At 62.8% G+C, this 13,383-nt stretch overlaps 1 protein-coding gene across 5 annotated transcripts in view; it reads right to left on the bottom strand.

Annotated features, from left to right (window-relative positions):
* The window catches only part of UNKL (unk like zinc finger), a 36,932-nt gene that overhangs the window by 7,749 nt on the left and 15,800 nt on the right, over window positions 1-13,383 (bottom strand). For all 5 annotated transcript variants that reach the window (XM_069487124.1, XM_069487123.1, XM_069487125.1 and 2 more), the window contains exons 6-10: window positions 12,480-12,597; window positions 11,050-11,134; window positions 10,195-10,280; window positions 7,407-7,466; window positions 3,548-3,725 (exon numbers count right to left, since the gene is read on the bottom strand). In XM_069487124.1, the coding sequence (XP_069343225.1) occupies window positions 3,548-3,725; window positions 7,407-7,466; window positions 10,195-10,280; window positions 11,050-11,134; window positions 12,480-12,597 (527 nt within the window). The remainder of the gene's footprint in view (window positions 1-3,547; window positions 3,726-7,406; window positions 7,467-10,194; window positions 10,281-11,049; window positions 11,135-12,479; window positions 12,598-13,383) is intronic.

Below are 13,383 nucleotides of genomic sequence, written 5' to 3'. Positions count from 1 at the left end.
CGGGGGGTGGCGACAGGTGCCCTGTGGGTCCCCCACCCTGAGAACCCGAGAGCCCCCGCCCGAGACAGGTTCCTCGTTCCCCAGCCCGAGAAACCCGGAACCGACCTCGCAGCTGCCACCCCTCGCTCTGGGACGCGGGCGCTGCGGACCTGAACGAGATGCACCTGAGGGGGGTGCACCTGGGGGGTGCACCTGGGGTGGGGGGGTGCACCTGGGGCGGAGGGTGCACCTGGGGCGGGGGGGTGCACCTGGGGCGGGGGGTGGTGGTGGTGGTGCACGCACCTAGGGGAGGGAGGACGCACCTAGGGGAGGGAGGACGCACCTAGGGGAGGACAGCCCGCTCCAAAGCGCCGCGTAACGAAGACCCGCACCTTGACCGCGCAAGGCCGACGAGCGCACAGGGTCCGCCACCGATGCTGACTCACGGTGCGCGGACGGCCCCGCCGCCGCGGATTCAAACCCGGCCGGGCCCCGCCCCCAACCAGCCCCGCTCCGCGCTGGCCCCGCCCCCAACCAGCCCCGCTCCGCCCCGGCCCCGCCCCCAACCAGCCCCGCTCCGCCCCGGCCCCGCCCCCAACCAGCCCACTCCGCGCTGGCCCCGCCCCGGCTCCACCCCCACCCAAGCAGCCACGCGCTGGCCACGCCCCCCGCTCGGCGTCCTCAGAGACCCCGCCCCACCCCGCGGGCGGGGGGCCCCAGGTGGGGCGCGCCGTGCGAGGCGGCTCCCTGGGGTGCTCAGCCCAGGTGACACGCAGGCAGCACGGGGAATGCTAGCTGGATCGAGCCCCCTTTCGTGCGGGAGGTACAGGGGTCTTCGCACGGAAAGCCCTGGCGCCGCACCGCCCGGCGTCCCCCGCCCTGCCCACCTGCACGTGCACCGGCAGGAGGCAACCAGAGGCAACAGGACGAACGCGGACCTCCCGCCCCTGCCTCTGCCCCTGCCTCACCCGGCATGAGCTCGCGGGTCACTATTTTAAAGGTCACTTCTCTAACCTAAAACCTAATTATGTAGCGGAAGGTGAAAAAACATGCAGTTTATCCAACGGTCCCGAAATGATTCTAGAACCCTTAAACACAGAATCGGTCCGGAAAGAGCACCTGTACTGCCGTTTACTCGTCATTCTCATTCACGCTTAAGTGGTAACTTGAGGGGAACTACTACGAGGACAACGCGACCCGGCCTTGCTGCACAAGCCGGCGGAGGAAGGGCCAGGCAGGAGGGCAGCCCCCTGGGCTCTCACTGGAATAACACCTCACCTGTGACTGGATTTGGTGGCAAAAGCTCATGATTTCAACGACCCCTGTCTGTAAAGAAAGGCAGCAGCCCACCTCTTCACCTCCCAGGGGGCTCAGGAAATAAAGTCAACGAAGGCCTCTCGGGTGACAGCAGAGGCCAGTTCCAGGTTTCTGGGCTGGGGAATTAGTAACGCGCACTCCGTTAGGAACCCGCACATCCAGGCCGGGCGCGGTGGCTCGCACCTGTAGTTCCAGCACCCTGGGCGTCTGAGGCAAAGGACTGCCTGAGCGCAGAAGTTTGAGACCAGCCTGAGCAAGAGCAAGACCCTGTCTCTACAAAAAACAGAAAAAAAATTAGCTGCGCAACCAAAAATGCTGGCCATGGTGGCGTGCACCTGTAGTCCCAGTTACTAGGGAGGCTGAGGCAGGAGGATCGCTTGGGCCCTGGAGTCTGAGGCTGCAGTGAGCTAGGCTGATGCCACGGCACTCCAGCCAGGGCAACTCTGTATCAAAAAAAATTAAGAACGCCCTTCCAGATACCCAGTGATGTGGCCGCAGATGCTGAGTAGCGGCTGGAAAACCACTGCGAACACCTCACCGCAGGGTGTCTGGCGGGCAGCCACGCCCCGCAAAGCACGGGCACCTGGTTCTACTTCTCACTCAGGTGAGCAGAGTCCACCAGTCTCGCTGGTTTGGGGCAGGGACTTCATTTTCCTGAACACTTTTCTGTTATGCTTGAATTCTACCATTACTACTTGTCTATTGAGGAAGATGAGCTTTATTTAAAAAAACAGAATTTGTGCTTATCTGTAAGAAAATAAAACCCCAAGACATGGCGGTCAGGCCCCTGGCTTTTCAGCTCCCGTCGGGGTGGGAAGAGAGGAGGCCTTTCCGCACACACCTGCTCCACACCGACTTTGCAGCAGGACAAGTGAACGGAGGCACCAGCCAGGACCCTGAGTGACGAGACCCGTTTACAACAGCGATTTCCTGTGACAACTTGTTCAATTCATGAGACTGCTAGAGGAACAACACGCTTTCCCCCAATTTCAGGCTGAAATAAAGTACATGGACACACACACTCTGACACCACCTGTGAAGTACTTACAACGTCAAGAAACTGTCCTTTAGAGCAAAGCCCTAAGGGACCCATCTGACGTTTGTGTACTCCTAGAAAGAGGCCATGAGGTGGTTTTCAAAACAGACCAGCGGGCGACGTGGGAGAAGTCTGAGCCCTCCAGGCCAGGACGGAGGCTACACCGGGAGGGAGCAGGCCCAGGAGGGTCCCAGCACCTGCTGGGCCCGGCACAGGGAGGTGGCGGGTCCATCCGGATGCCCGCTGTGCCCACAGCTTCCTGAGGGAGGTCAAGCCCTGAGTCTAGAGCGTTCTTCAGATGAAGCGGACGTGCGACAGAGGTCGTGAGGGGTGCACGTGCCGGCCTCAGAAGGTCCCAGTGCTTTGGAGAAGGGACCTTTGAAGAATGGGAAGGGGGGGCGTCCACACTCCAGAGGACTACGCGGCTGACCAGGGCCCAGCCAGCCAGGGGCAGACGGGCCTTCCGCGAACCCCCCCACCATCCGGCCAGACATGCAGGCCAGGTCGCTGGCACTGGGCATCCCGGAACATGGGACCTCCAAGTGTCCCACCCCTCACCAAGCACCTGTGCAAGCAAAGCCCCCACGGGTGCCACGGTGCCCTCCACACCCAGATGTGGCCTCTGCCGGGGGCGGAAAGGGGCCGAGTTCACCGCAGCCCCAGCGCCGTCTCGCCTACCAGCTCTGCCCCGTCCTGCCCAACCCTGGACGTCCACAAGGACCTCACTGCAGCCCTGGGCTCCTGGCCAGGCCCCAGAGGGGACCCCCAGCCCAGCTCCAATCACGTGTCATCTGTCCCCAAGCCCCTAGCAGCTAAAGACCTCCCAAAGCCGGCAGCTGTGCCCACCCGCTCCAGGGCCCATCCTGGCTCCCCCTCCACACCCTTGTCACTGCCCCCCGCTGAGGTGCCCTCGGTGGCTCCACCACTTTCCTTTCTCAGTGGCCCCACCACTCTGGCGGTCTCGGGGCAGGAAGGCGCCCGGTGGCCTGGGCAGCTGGGCGCGGCACGCGGCCCCCGAGCCTCCTGGTAAGTCCGGGCTCCTTTTCACGACCACACACACAACACAACCAAGGTGACGGCTGACCAAAAACACGCATCTGGCTTTTCTATAAAATTAGGCATTTTGCAACGTGTCCTGAAACAGAGAAGCCACTTCTGAGCCATAGGAAAGCGCAAAGAGAGTGAGCAGGAGGAAGGAGGCGGCGCGGGACTTACCTAGCACGGCCTCCGCGGCGCTGCTGGCGGGGCCCAGTGGGAGGGAGCGGGCGGGGAGGGCGGGCAGAGCGGTGGGGGAGGAGCCGCCTGAGCCCGCGCTGGACGCCAGGCTGGACGCCACACTGGAGCTCACGCTGGGAGCCAGCGGGTGGACCACGGCGAACACAGCGAGGTGGTTCTGTTCAAAGACACACAGACAGGATGAGCACACGTCCCGTGCACGGGGCAACGGGCATCGGGGCAGCAAGTGGGAACCAGGTGCAGAGACCAGAGGGCCCGGCGGTCACCTTCTACCCCCAGGGCAAAACACAAGGGGGCCTTCCCAGCACCGCAAAGGGACCTTTGCTGCCTCTGACACGCCACAGGCAGGGTCAGCTCAGTCACACAAGCAGAGGAAACTCGCGTCTAGAGAGTGTCTCGTGAGTTTCTCTGCAGAAAATGATTTTCAAAAGCAGACATTTGCCAGGAAAGATCAATCCACCGGTGCAGACAGAGGTGCCAGACGCCAGGGGCCAGCCAGGCGAAGGGGACAAGCCCCCCACCTGCCTGCCCTTCCCCCACCTTCCCAGAGAGCTGCCCTCCCCTCCCCCAGCTGCTGAGCACTTTGGGGGGGAGGAGGGGCCCTGGAGAAACGTCCTTCCAGGGCCGTAAGCACAGAGCCAGCACCGCTTCCGAAAACATGGATAAAACGGTCCTGTGGCCTCGTTACCCAAGAAAAGTAGAAAATGGGGGAATTCATGTTCTCTCTGATGGGTAAGAAAGAACCAGCTCACAGCACGACCTTGGGTACCCGGCAGAGGACAGTGCACCACTGTAGCTGTGTCTAAAAAGGCAAACTTCGGCCGGGCGCAGTGGCTCACGCCTGTAGTCCCAGCACTCTGGGAGGCCGAGGCGGGAGGATCGCTGGAGATCAGGAGTTCAAGACCAGCCTGAGCAAGAGCAAGACCCGTCTCTACTAAAAATAGAAACAGGCCGGGCGCGGTGGCTCACGCCTGTAATCCTAGCACTCTGGGAGGCCGAGGCGGGTGGATCGCTCGAGGTCAGGAGTTCAAGACCAGCCTGAGCAAGAGTGAGACCCCGTCTCTACTAAAAATAGAAAGAAATTATATGGACAACTAAAATATATATATACAAAAAAAAAAAAAAATTAGCCGGGCATGGTGGCGCATGCCTGTAGTCCCAGCTACTCGGGAGGCTGAGGCAGTAGGATTGCTTAAGCCCAGGAGTTTGAGGTTGCTGTGAGCTAGGCTGACGCCACGGCACTCACTCTAGCCTGGGCAACAGAGTGAGACTCTGTCTCAAAAAAAAAAAAAAAAAAATAGAAACAAATTATATGGATAGCTAAAATATATACATATACATATAAATTGGCCAGGCATGGTGGCGCATGCCTGTAGTCCCAGCTACTCAGGAGGCTGAGGCAGGAGGATCGCTTGAGCCCAGGAGGTTGAGGTTGCTGTGAGCTAGACTGATGCCACGGCACTCTAGCCCGGGCAACAGAGCGAGACTCTGTCTCCAAAAAATAAAGAAAAAAAATAAAAAGGCAAACTTCAAGGTCACTATAGAATCAAGAGTCTAAAACTGTATTAATATGACTTTCAAGCCGGGCATGGTGGCTCACACCTGTAGTCCCACCTACCATGGAGGCTGCGGCAGGAGGATCACTTAAGCCCACAAGTTTGAGGCTGCAGTGAGCAAGGCTGACACCACTGCACTCTAGCCAGGGTGACAGAGCAAGACCCTATCTCAAAAAAAAAAAAAAAAAAAAAATTCATACTGAAATACGTTTGCAGTTGAAACGGTGTATCATTTTGAATTTGCTTCAAAACAACACGGGAATAGTCACCTTGGGCGGGAGGTGTGCAAGGCAGATCTTGGGAGAGGGGCCATCTTGCTGGTCTGTCAGCTTAAGCAAAACCGTCCGCCCTAAGAAACGCTAACGAGTATGGCCTAAGGGACAGAACCTGGCGCAGCCCAGTTCCTCCTGAGCGACCCCTGGCCCCCGCGCCCTCCGCGGCTTCGGCTTCACGCTGGTGACAGATTAGCTCTTCATTCGTGCAGCAGGTGCACAGAGACCCCGTGACTGATCTGGGAAACGGTCCCCAGTGCCCGGGAGTCTGGAGGGGCTGCCGCCCAGCACTGCCCCGTGCGGGTTCCAGACGGGCCGCCTGCTGCATGCTGCCCACCAGCCCCCCCGCTGTGCCCAGGGCCCACAGACCACCCTGCTCTTCTCCCCAGGGAGTCAGCGATGGCAGTGAGGCCTGTGCCCGAGCCGGTGGCCCACCCGCAGGCCCAGCTCAGCCCTGTGGACACCCACCCTAAGCCCCACGCCAGGCGTGGGCGCGACGGCTGCTGCAGGCCCCACGCTCGAGAGCAGGAAGCCCAGACATGGGACAGGGCGGGGCCGGGGCCTCCCCGTCTCAGGGAAACCTGCCACCACGTTGCTTCCGTCCCTGCTCGGGTGCCTTGGTGGGAGCACCTGTGCCGGGTGCGGGGCAGGCGGGGCTTCCGTGCCGGTGCAGCCACAGGACGGGGCCGGGAAGGGCCTCCCGACAGGCACCCCCGGACCCCGGACCCCGGACCCACAAGCTCCTCACGCTCCGACGACAGGGCCTGGGTCAGAGACAGGACTGACTTTCTCTCCCAGCAAAGGACGGGGCCGCCCGGGCCACGGCGGAGGAGACGGGCCCCGAGGGAGGCGTCAGTGCGCGGTAACTGCGTCTGGCGGCTGTGACCCCAAATCAACAGCTGCGGGGGGCTCGCCCCACCCACGGGGGCCGAGGGCACTGTGCAGCCCCTGCGTCGCCAGGGGGTCCAAGTTTGGGGCACAACCCACACAAACAAGCCGGCCCTGCCCGGCCAGGCCGAGGCCTGCCAAGGACAACCTGGACACCCCCTCCTGACTAGCCACCAAGAGGCCACTGTCCCGGGTCACGGCCACTTTTGTGGACGCTCTGCCCCACCCACCCCCTTTGCATCCCAGCTCGGCCTGAATGCGACCCCAGAGCCTCGCCCAGGGCCCAGGCGCCTCTTCCCAGATGAGGGAGAGACTGTCGCCCTCGCAGGGTCCCAGGCTCCGCTAGGGGTCGGCTGCAGTTCTTGGTCTCACAGAGCAGGTCTGCGCTGCCCCTGTCGGAGAAGGAGCCCTGTCACCCTGTCACCCTGTCACCTCTGCGTCTTTAAAGCAGAGCCAAGAACACAGAGGGCCCAGCAGTGCGGCACGATGCAGATGCCAGGCCCACCCAAGCGCTGGTCCGAGGGCTGCGCACAGGCCGGGCCCTGCGCTCACACGGGGGTCTCGGGCTGCTCGAGCACAGCCTGGACCAGGGTGAGCGCGGCCGCCTAGGGCAGCACGTGTCCCCTACCGGCCTCGCTTTGGTCAGCAGATGTCTTTGCTGCGAACAGAACCGAGTCCTGCCCCCGAGCCAGGGCCTGTGAGGATGTGAGGGTGGCCCTACACGACTGTCGTCCTGGTACAGAGGGACGAGCCCGTGAGGACCCCGGGGCCACGGCGTCCACAAGCTGAGAGAGGCCTCGGGGGGGACCAGCCCTGCGGCGCCTGAGCTGGGGCTTCCAGACTGTGGGAAATGGCGACGTTCCGGCCGCGCGGGGACAACGCCGGCAGGCCGCGATGGGCAGCTCGTCTTCCCCCAGGAGAAAACGTTGGGAGGTTTTGGTTTTGTTTCCCAAGCACGACACAAATGTTTTTAAACGCTAAAACAGACACACAGTACAAGTGAAAAGTAATTATGTGACAAATGACGTTAACCAGGTGACTCTGTGGCCAAGGATGTGTAAAGTGCCCCGAGAGGCTGCACCGTGTGGTGGCACAGGCCACGGAGCCTCCTGGGGACGGTACCTGCGGGTCCTGCCCACCAGCTCGCTGGCCGCCTTCCGCAGGCGAGTCTGTCTGCTTTGCCTGCAACAGAAGAAATACTCACGTTGGGTAAACAGCAGGGAGAAACGTCAATTAAAAATATACATGAAGACCAAAGCTGTGCTCAGAACTTAGAAAATGCTAACTCTTTTTTTTTTTTTTTTTTTTTGAGACAGGGTCTCACTACGTTGCCTAGTCTGGTCTCGAACTCCTGGGCTCATGCGATCCTCCCGCCTCAGCCTCTTGAGTAGCTAGAAGGACAGGTGTGCGCCACCACGCCTGGCCTAAAATGCCGATTCCTGAAGGTCTCATAAAACAGACGGCATTCAAACCTGCCCCCTGCTAGTTCTCCGAATTCCACTTCTGCAGTGTGAACGTCAGTCTCTGGCCTCTGGGCCAGTCTGCGTGAAGGCAGAGCGTGAGGTCCACGCGCCCCGCACCAACGACGTCGTCAAACCCCAAACAAAGCCGTACACCTGAGGCACAGGCTCAGGCCGAGACTGCAGGAAACACTGAGGTATAAGTAAGGGTATGAGTCTGCCACCCAGACGCCGCCACTCTGGCAGAGATGATTTGGGCTGAGGGCGGTGGAGAGATGGCAGACGCCTAACAGCCTCTGCCTCGAAGCAGGGTGTGAACCCCCTTTGCGAAGCTGCCCCCACTCGGAGGGGAGACACAACCATCAGCACGGCGCAGACCGAGCCTGCGAAACAGGCCGCACTGGTGACCCTAACCTCCCTCGAGCTCCCCCCGCGCATTCCCCTCCCCACGATTTACTGTCCCCAGGTGCCCGGGTCCCCCTGCCTCCGTCTGGTCCCATCCCTACAGCTCCTCACTCTCCGTCAAGATGGTAGCCAGCCCCAGGTCTCACTGCTCCTCGGGGGCTTCACTTCTTCCCTAGGCAGCCCCTGCATAACAAACTTTCGCTCCCGTGATCTTGTACCAGCTTAGTTTGCAGGCCCCATACACGGAGCCCAAGAGTTAGAGGAGAAAGCTCTTTCCTCCCTTACACATGTCAAAACCCTGACCCTGACGCACCAGCTTCCGGGAAAAGTGCCCGGTGCTGGCTCTGCTTGCCGGTCTCGCCCGTTCCCCCAGGGGAGCCACGAGCACGGGTCACAGCCCAGACGTGCTCCAGCTGTGAGCGGCCTCCTGACTTTCACGCCCAGTTTCGTAAGTGAGCTCGTGGAGGCTGCCTGGGTCATCCCGCCTTCCCTTGCTGGAGTCTGGATTTGTGGCCGAGCCCGGGGGGTCACGGAGGCTTCTCCAGTGACCACGGGCAGAGGATTAAGAATGCCCTCGCCGGGCTGACCCGGGCAGGCCCTCGGACTGCACGTCCCTCTCTCCTGCTGCCTGGCTGCGGAGACCCGGGTCACCTCTGCACTCCTCCCACCCGCAGTGACCCACAGATTGAGGGGAGACCTTCAAAGCGGCTGAGCAAGACCAGGGCAGCAAGGCTGTTACTGAGGCCAGGAGTCTGAGACCCGTGTCTACTGCAAATAAACAAACAGGCCGGGCGCGGTGGCTCTGCCTGTAACCCTCCGCCACGCTGGAGGAGAGGAAGGAACAGCAGAGAACGAGAAGTCCCTGGGCGATGGGACACGGCCCTGCATCTTGGGTGTGGTCAGAGAGACTTCCAGAGACTTCCGGGACCTGCCCACCAGCCGGGTCAAACCCGACACAGCCAGACCCACCGCCTCGGCTGGGGACAGTCACACCTGCCACGCGCTGCCGGCCGGTCGGCTCTGCCAGGTGAATCGCGAGGATGTTCCAGTCCAACTCGAGCAGCTCTCAGAGCAAAAACTGCCACCAGCTTATTTCTGAGTATGGGCCACGGGCCCGTCCCTAGCGCCCAGTCACCATCACAGGGGTCCACGCGAACAGCCCCTGCGGCACGGGGTGACTTTCTAGGCACAAAAGAGCACGAAGCAAACACGGCCCCTTTGTTCCTGGTCCTCCCGAGGGGCCGGGAGCACAGCGCTCGCCAACGACCCCGACGGCCCCTAAGCCGCAGCCCCGGGAGCCCTGCTGGCCGCGGAGCGGGGGGCCCTGCACCCGCCGAGCACTGGCGCGGCTACAGCTGAATCCCGTGGCCCAGAACACCCCTGGTCCCCCAACAAGAACCTGGCAGGCCCCCAGGGGGCCCGCATCCAGCCGGGCGTGATGGGGGCCCGGCACCCAGAGGACCAGCCCCCGCGGCAGAGGGCAGCCAGGCGTCATCCGCCGTCAAGGGCTGAGGGACGAGGGCCATTCCAGACCCCGTGTCACCTCAGCGCTGCCCCCACGCAGCGGGGCAGACCCAGCCTGACGCCTCCTCGTCTTCAGGCTCCGCGGCCTCAGGCTCAGACACGCTCGGCGACAGCGAAGGCGGCCCTGCTGGCACTGCCAGGCATGCGCTCACGCTGCTGAGTGTGGGGGACGCGGACCCACGTGGAGAGGAGCGACGCGGAGGACAGCAGGTGTCACTCCCGCGCTGACGGCCCCTCCCGCAGGAGCCTCCCCGCCCGCCTGGGCCGCCAGCCCTGCGGGGACGTCCACCCAACTGCGGCCGCCCAGCCGCCACCCCGAGACTGATCTCCTCTCATAGCCGTGTGGGCAGCTCACCCTGCTCTGGCCCAGCGAGAACCAGGCTGGGACTGTTCTAGACTCTTCTAGAAGGAGGCACCAACGCCACAGGCAGAGATCACAGAGATCACGGCCATCTGTGTCCCCAACAGCTCGATTAAACCCAATGACACTGGGCATCCTCCTCGCAACGCCATCCACTTACGTTTCCGGGGTGGCTGCTGCCGGCCGAGGAGCTGTTGGTGGAGCCGAGGTCGCGGCCGCCCCAGTCGCTCGCGGCCCCGAGACCTTCTGCCGAGAGAGGGGAGCAACGTCAGGGGCCGCCGCTGGCACCGCAGCCCCCCACATTAGGCACCGAGAGCTCTGGGCGAGACACGACAGTCCTGCGGGTGGGGGCAGCCGGAGCAGCAGGACGTTTAGATTCCAGTTTCTAAGGGTTTTATCGCTGACAACCACGTTTAAAGCGTGGACGAGAGGAGCTGCGCTTCCCACCAAAATTCAAAACGGAAAGAACGTGAGTCGGCAACCACGCCCACAAATCCCGGGGCCCAAGCTCCACAGCCGCGAAGAGAGACAGGTCGAGGAAAGGCCGAGTCCGCGCGTAGGTCCCAGGGGTTTGTTTCTGCCACTGGGAACTTGTCACGGGCTACACGGTCCCCAGAGCTCAGCCCTCATTGTAGGGACATCAACAGGAGGCTCGGGAAACCACACGCTCCGAGGCCACCGGGCAGCCCTGCCTTCAGGGCTCTAGTGTCGGCGTCTGGCAGGGCGGGCTCAGGGCGAGGTCAGGGGAGCAGGGGTGAGGCCCCGCAGGCCGGGCCAGGCCCGGTGCACCCAACGGCAGGGGTCCCTCTGGGCACCGCAAGGCCTGGGCCACAGCAGGTGTGGCGGCCACTGCCCGGGCAGGTCTGTCGTGCCCCCGACCCTGAGCTCCCACCTGCTTCCCTGGTCCTGGGCGCCTGCTCTGGGCGGAAACGCTAATGACAGTCTGCGGAGTCGCTAAACCGACGTGGCTGCGGTGGCGGCTGAGATGGCACCGTGCCAGGAGCCAGTTACTCACTTTCGATGTGTGCGAAGGCACAGAACGGGCCGCGCGGGCAGTGCCCGGTCTGACGCATGTCGTTGCACTTCGTGGATTTGTAGATCTAGGAAACGAAAACAGAGTGAGAGACCAGACCGGACGTGGGTTTCGGGGGGAGACCAGAGCCGGCTCTGCCGCCATGCGGAGAACTAAGCTCCAAATCGGGACCGGAGTCACCCGGCAAGAGGGGTGTGGATGCCGCCCCCCAGCTTTGCACCCTTGGTCCCGAAATCCCTGCTCTGCAGAGCCGGTCGGCCAGGACCAGGCGCACGCGTGAGGCTGTCCCTGCGGCACCTGTCTGTGAAGTCACATGTGAAGTCACCTCCCCACTTGACACGTTCTGAAAGACGCACCCGACTCGTGTCCGGTACACAGCAGGCGCTCGGGTGCCTGCGAAACGGACGTGTGCACCTGCTCCGTGACCAGACCCGGCGCCGCCTCACCCCGTGGCTCTCAGGGGCCAGCAGCGCTGAGGACTCAGGAAGGGACAGACCCGCCTGGAGGCCCCGTCAGATGCCAAACCCACTCCTGCCTCCTGCCTCCCTCTTGGCGAAGGGCGTGGGGACGGCACACCTGCCGGAGCCTGGCAGGAAGGGTCCCCCACCCCCGACGGCCCCTGGTCCCCCGGCTCTCCTGCCACCTCAGGGGCCCTGAAGGGGCTCATTTGCTTGTTTTTTGTTTTTTTTTTTGAGTCAGGGTCTTGTTCTGTGGCCCAGGCTGGAGTGCAGTGGTGCGACCACAGCTCGCTGCAGCCTCCAACTCCTGGGCTCAAGCCATCCTCCCCCCCAGCGTCCCGAGTAGCTGGGACTCCAGGCAGGAGCCACCGTGCTGGCTGCCTGCTCACTTTAAACATAAATCTGAGCGCTCTGATAGCAAGCGCGCAGCACAAGTGAACGCAGCAGCCCTGGGCTGTCCACACCCTGCACATTCTGAGGGCAGGCGCCGGCCCAGCTCTGCCCACCTCTAAGGCCCTGGCAGGTGCTGCTCAGCGTGTCTGTGCCAGGGGTTCAGGGCCAGGCCGACAGTTCGCCTCGCGGGAGTTACGCTCAGGCTGGGGCCGTGTCCTGGCCGCCTGACTCTGGGGTCCCGGACACCCAGGCCCGCTGCAGAGCAGTCAGCCAGCCCTGCACCACCAAACCCGGCTAAAAGCCTGGACGCCAAGGCTCCTGGGAGGTCCCTGGTTGGCAACTGTCACGTGCTGTCACACGTCACTCAGGGAGAACGGAGCACACCCGCCATTCCACCCGGGGGGACGACTGGAAGGCGGCCGGTCTCTCCCGGCCTCCATGTGGCTGACGCAACGGCCCAGCCGTGAACACGACCGATTCCCTCTGTCCCCTGAGCCCTCCTGTGAATCACTGGGGGAGGGCGTCTTGGGGACCCCCAGGCCCCGCCAGGCAGGGACGTACCTCAGGGTGGAACTGCTGCTCCGTGCGCGAATGGCAGTACTGGCAGCTGTCGCCGCCGTCACAGCGCGAGGGCTCCCCCCACTCGTCCCCACGCTTCACGCTGGGGCAGGGCGTGGACCTGGGGAGGAGGACACGTCATGGGGCACCCGAGGACACGCCCCGGACACGCCCCTGCTCCTCGAGGGGGACAAAAGAGGCCTCTGCCCATCTCACGCCAGGAAGCAGGTTGGGAGCCGTGTCCACTTCTCACGACATTAATGCGAGTCTGAGTTGGGGCCGCGGGGACGGGGCCGCGGGGACGGGGCCGGGGGGACGGAGCTGCGGGGACGGAGCTGCGGGGACGGGGCTGCGGGGACAGGGCCACGGGGACGGGGCCGGGGGGACGGAGCCGCGGGGACAGGGCTGCGGGCCGCGGGGACGGGCCGTGGGGAGGCAGCTGGGCGGCCATGGGGGCTCCGTCTCCTCTTGTGCCGATGCAAAGCGGAGCCTGAGACTTTCGATCCCACAGTTGAAAAATCCTAATCAAACTCTCAACGTTACCAATATCCTCTATTCTTCACGTACTTTCTGGAAGCTTCATTATAACTTATTTGGATTCACAGAAAAAATAAGCACCCATGGGAAAGAAAACTTTGTTTTTTAATAATCTTCTCTCCCTTCACCCTGCAGTAAAGCCACCACCCTGTCAGGGTGACGCTCTGTGACCAAAACCCGGAGACCACATGCTTCAGCCCTCTGTTCCGTGAGGCCTCAGCTCCAACTCCCCGACTGCTGAGACAGCGGGGAGGACGGGGAGGATGGGCAGGATGGGAGGACGGGGAGGACAGGGAGGATGGGCAGGATGGGAGGACAGGGAGGACGGGGAGGATGGGCAGGATGGGAGGATGGGCAGGATGGGAGGACG

The sequence above is a fragment of the Eulemur rufifrons genome, chromosome 14, assembly GCF_041146395.1.
Source record: "Eulemur rufifrons isolate Redbay chromosome 14, OSU_ERuf_1, whole genome shotgun sequence".
NCBI classification, from domain to species: Eukaryota; Metazoa; Chordata; class Mammalia; order Primates; family Lemuridae; genus Eulemur; species Eulemur rufifrons.
This window is presented reverse-complemented; position numbering and strand designations above follow the sequence as displayed.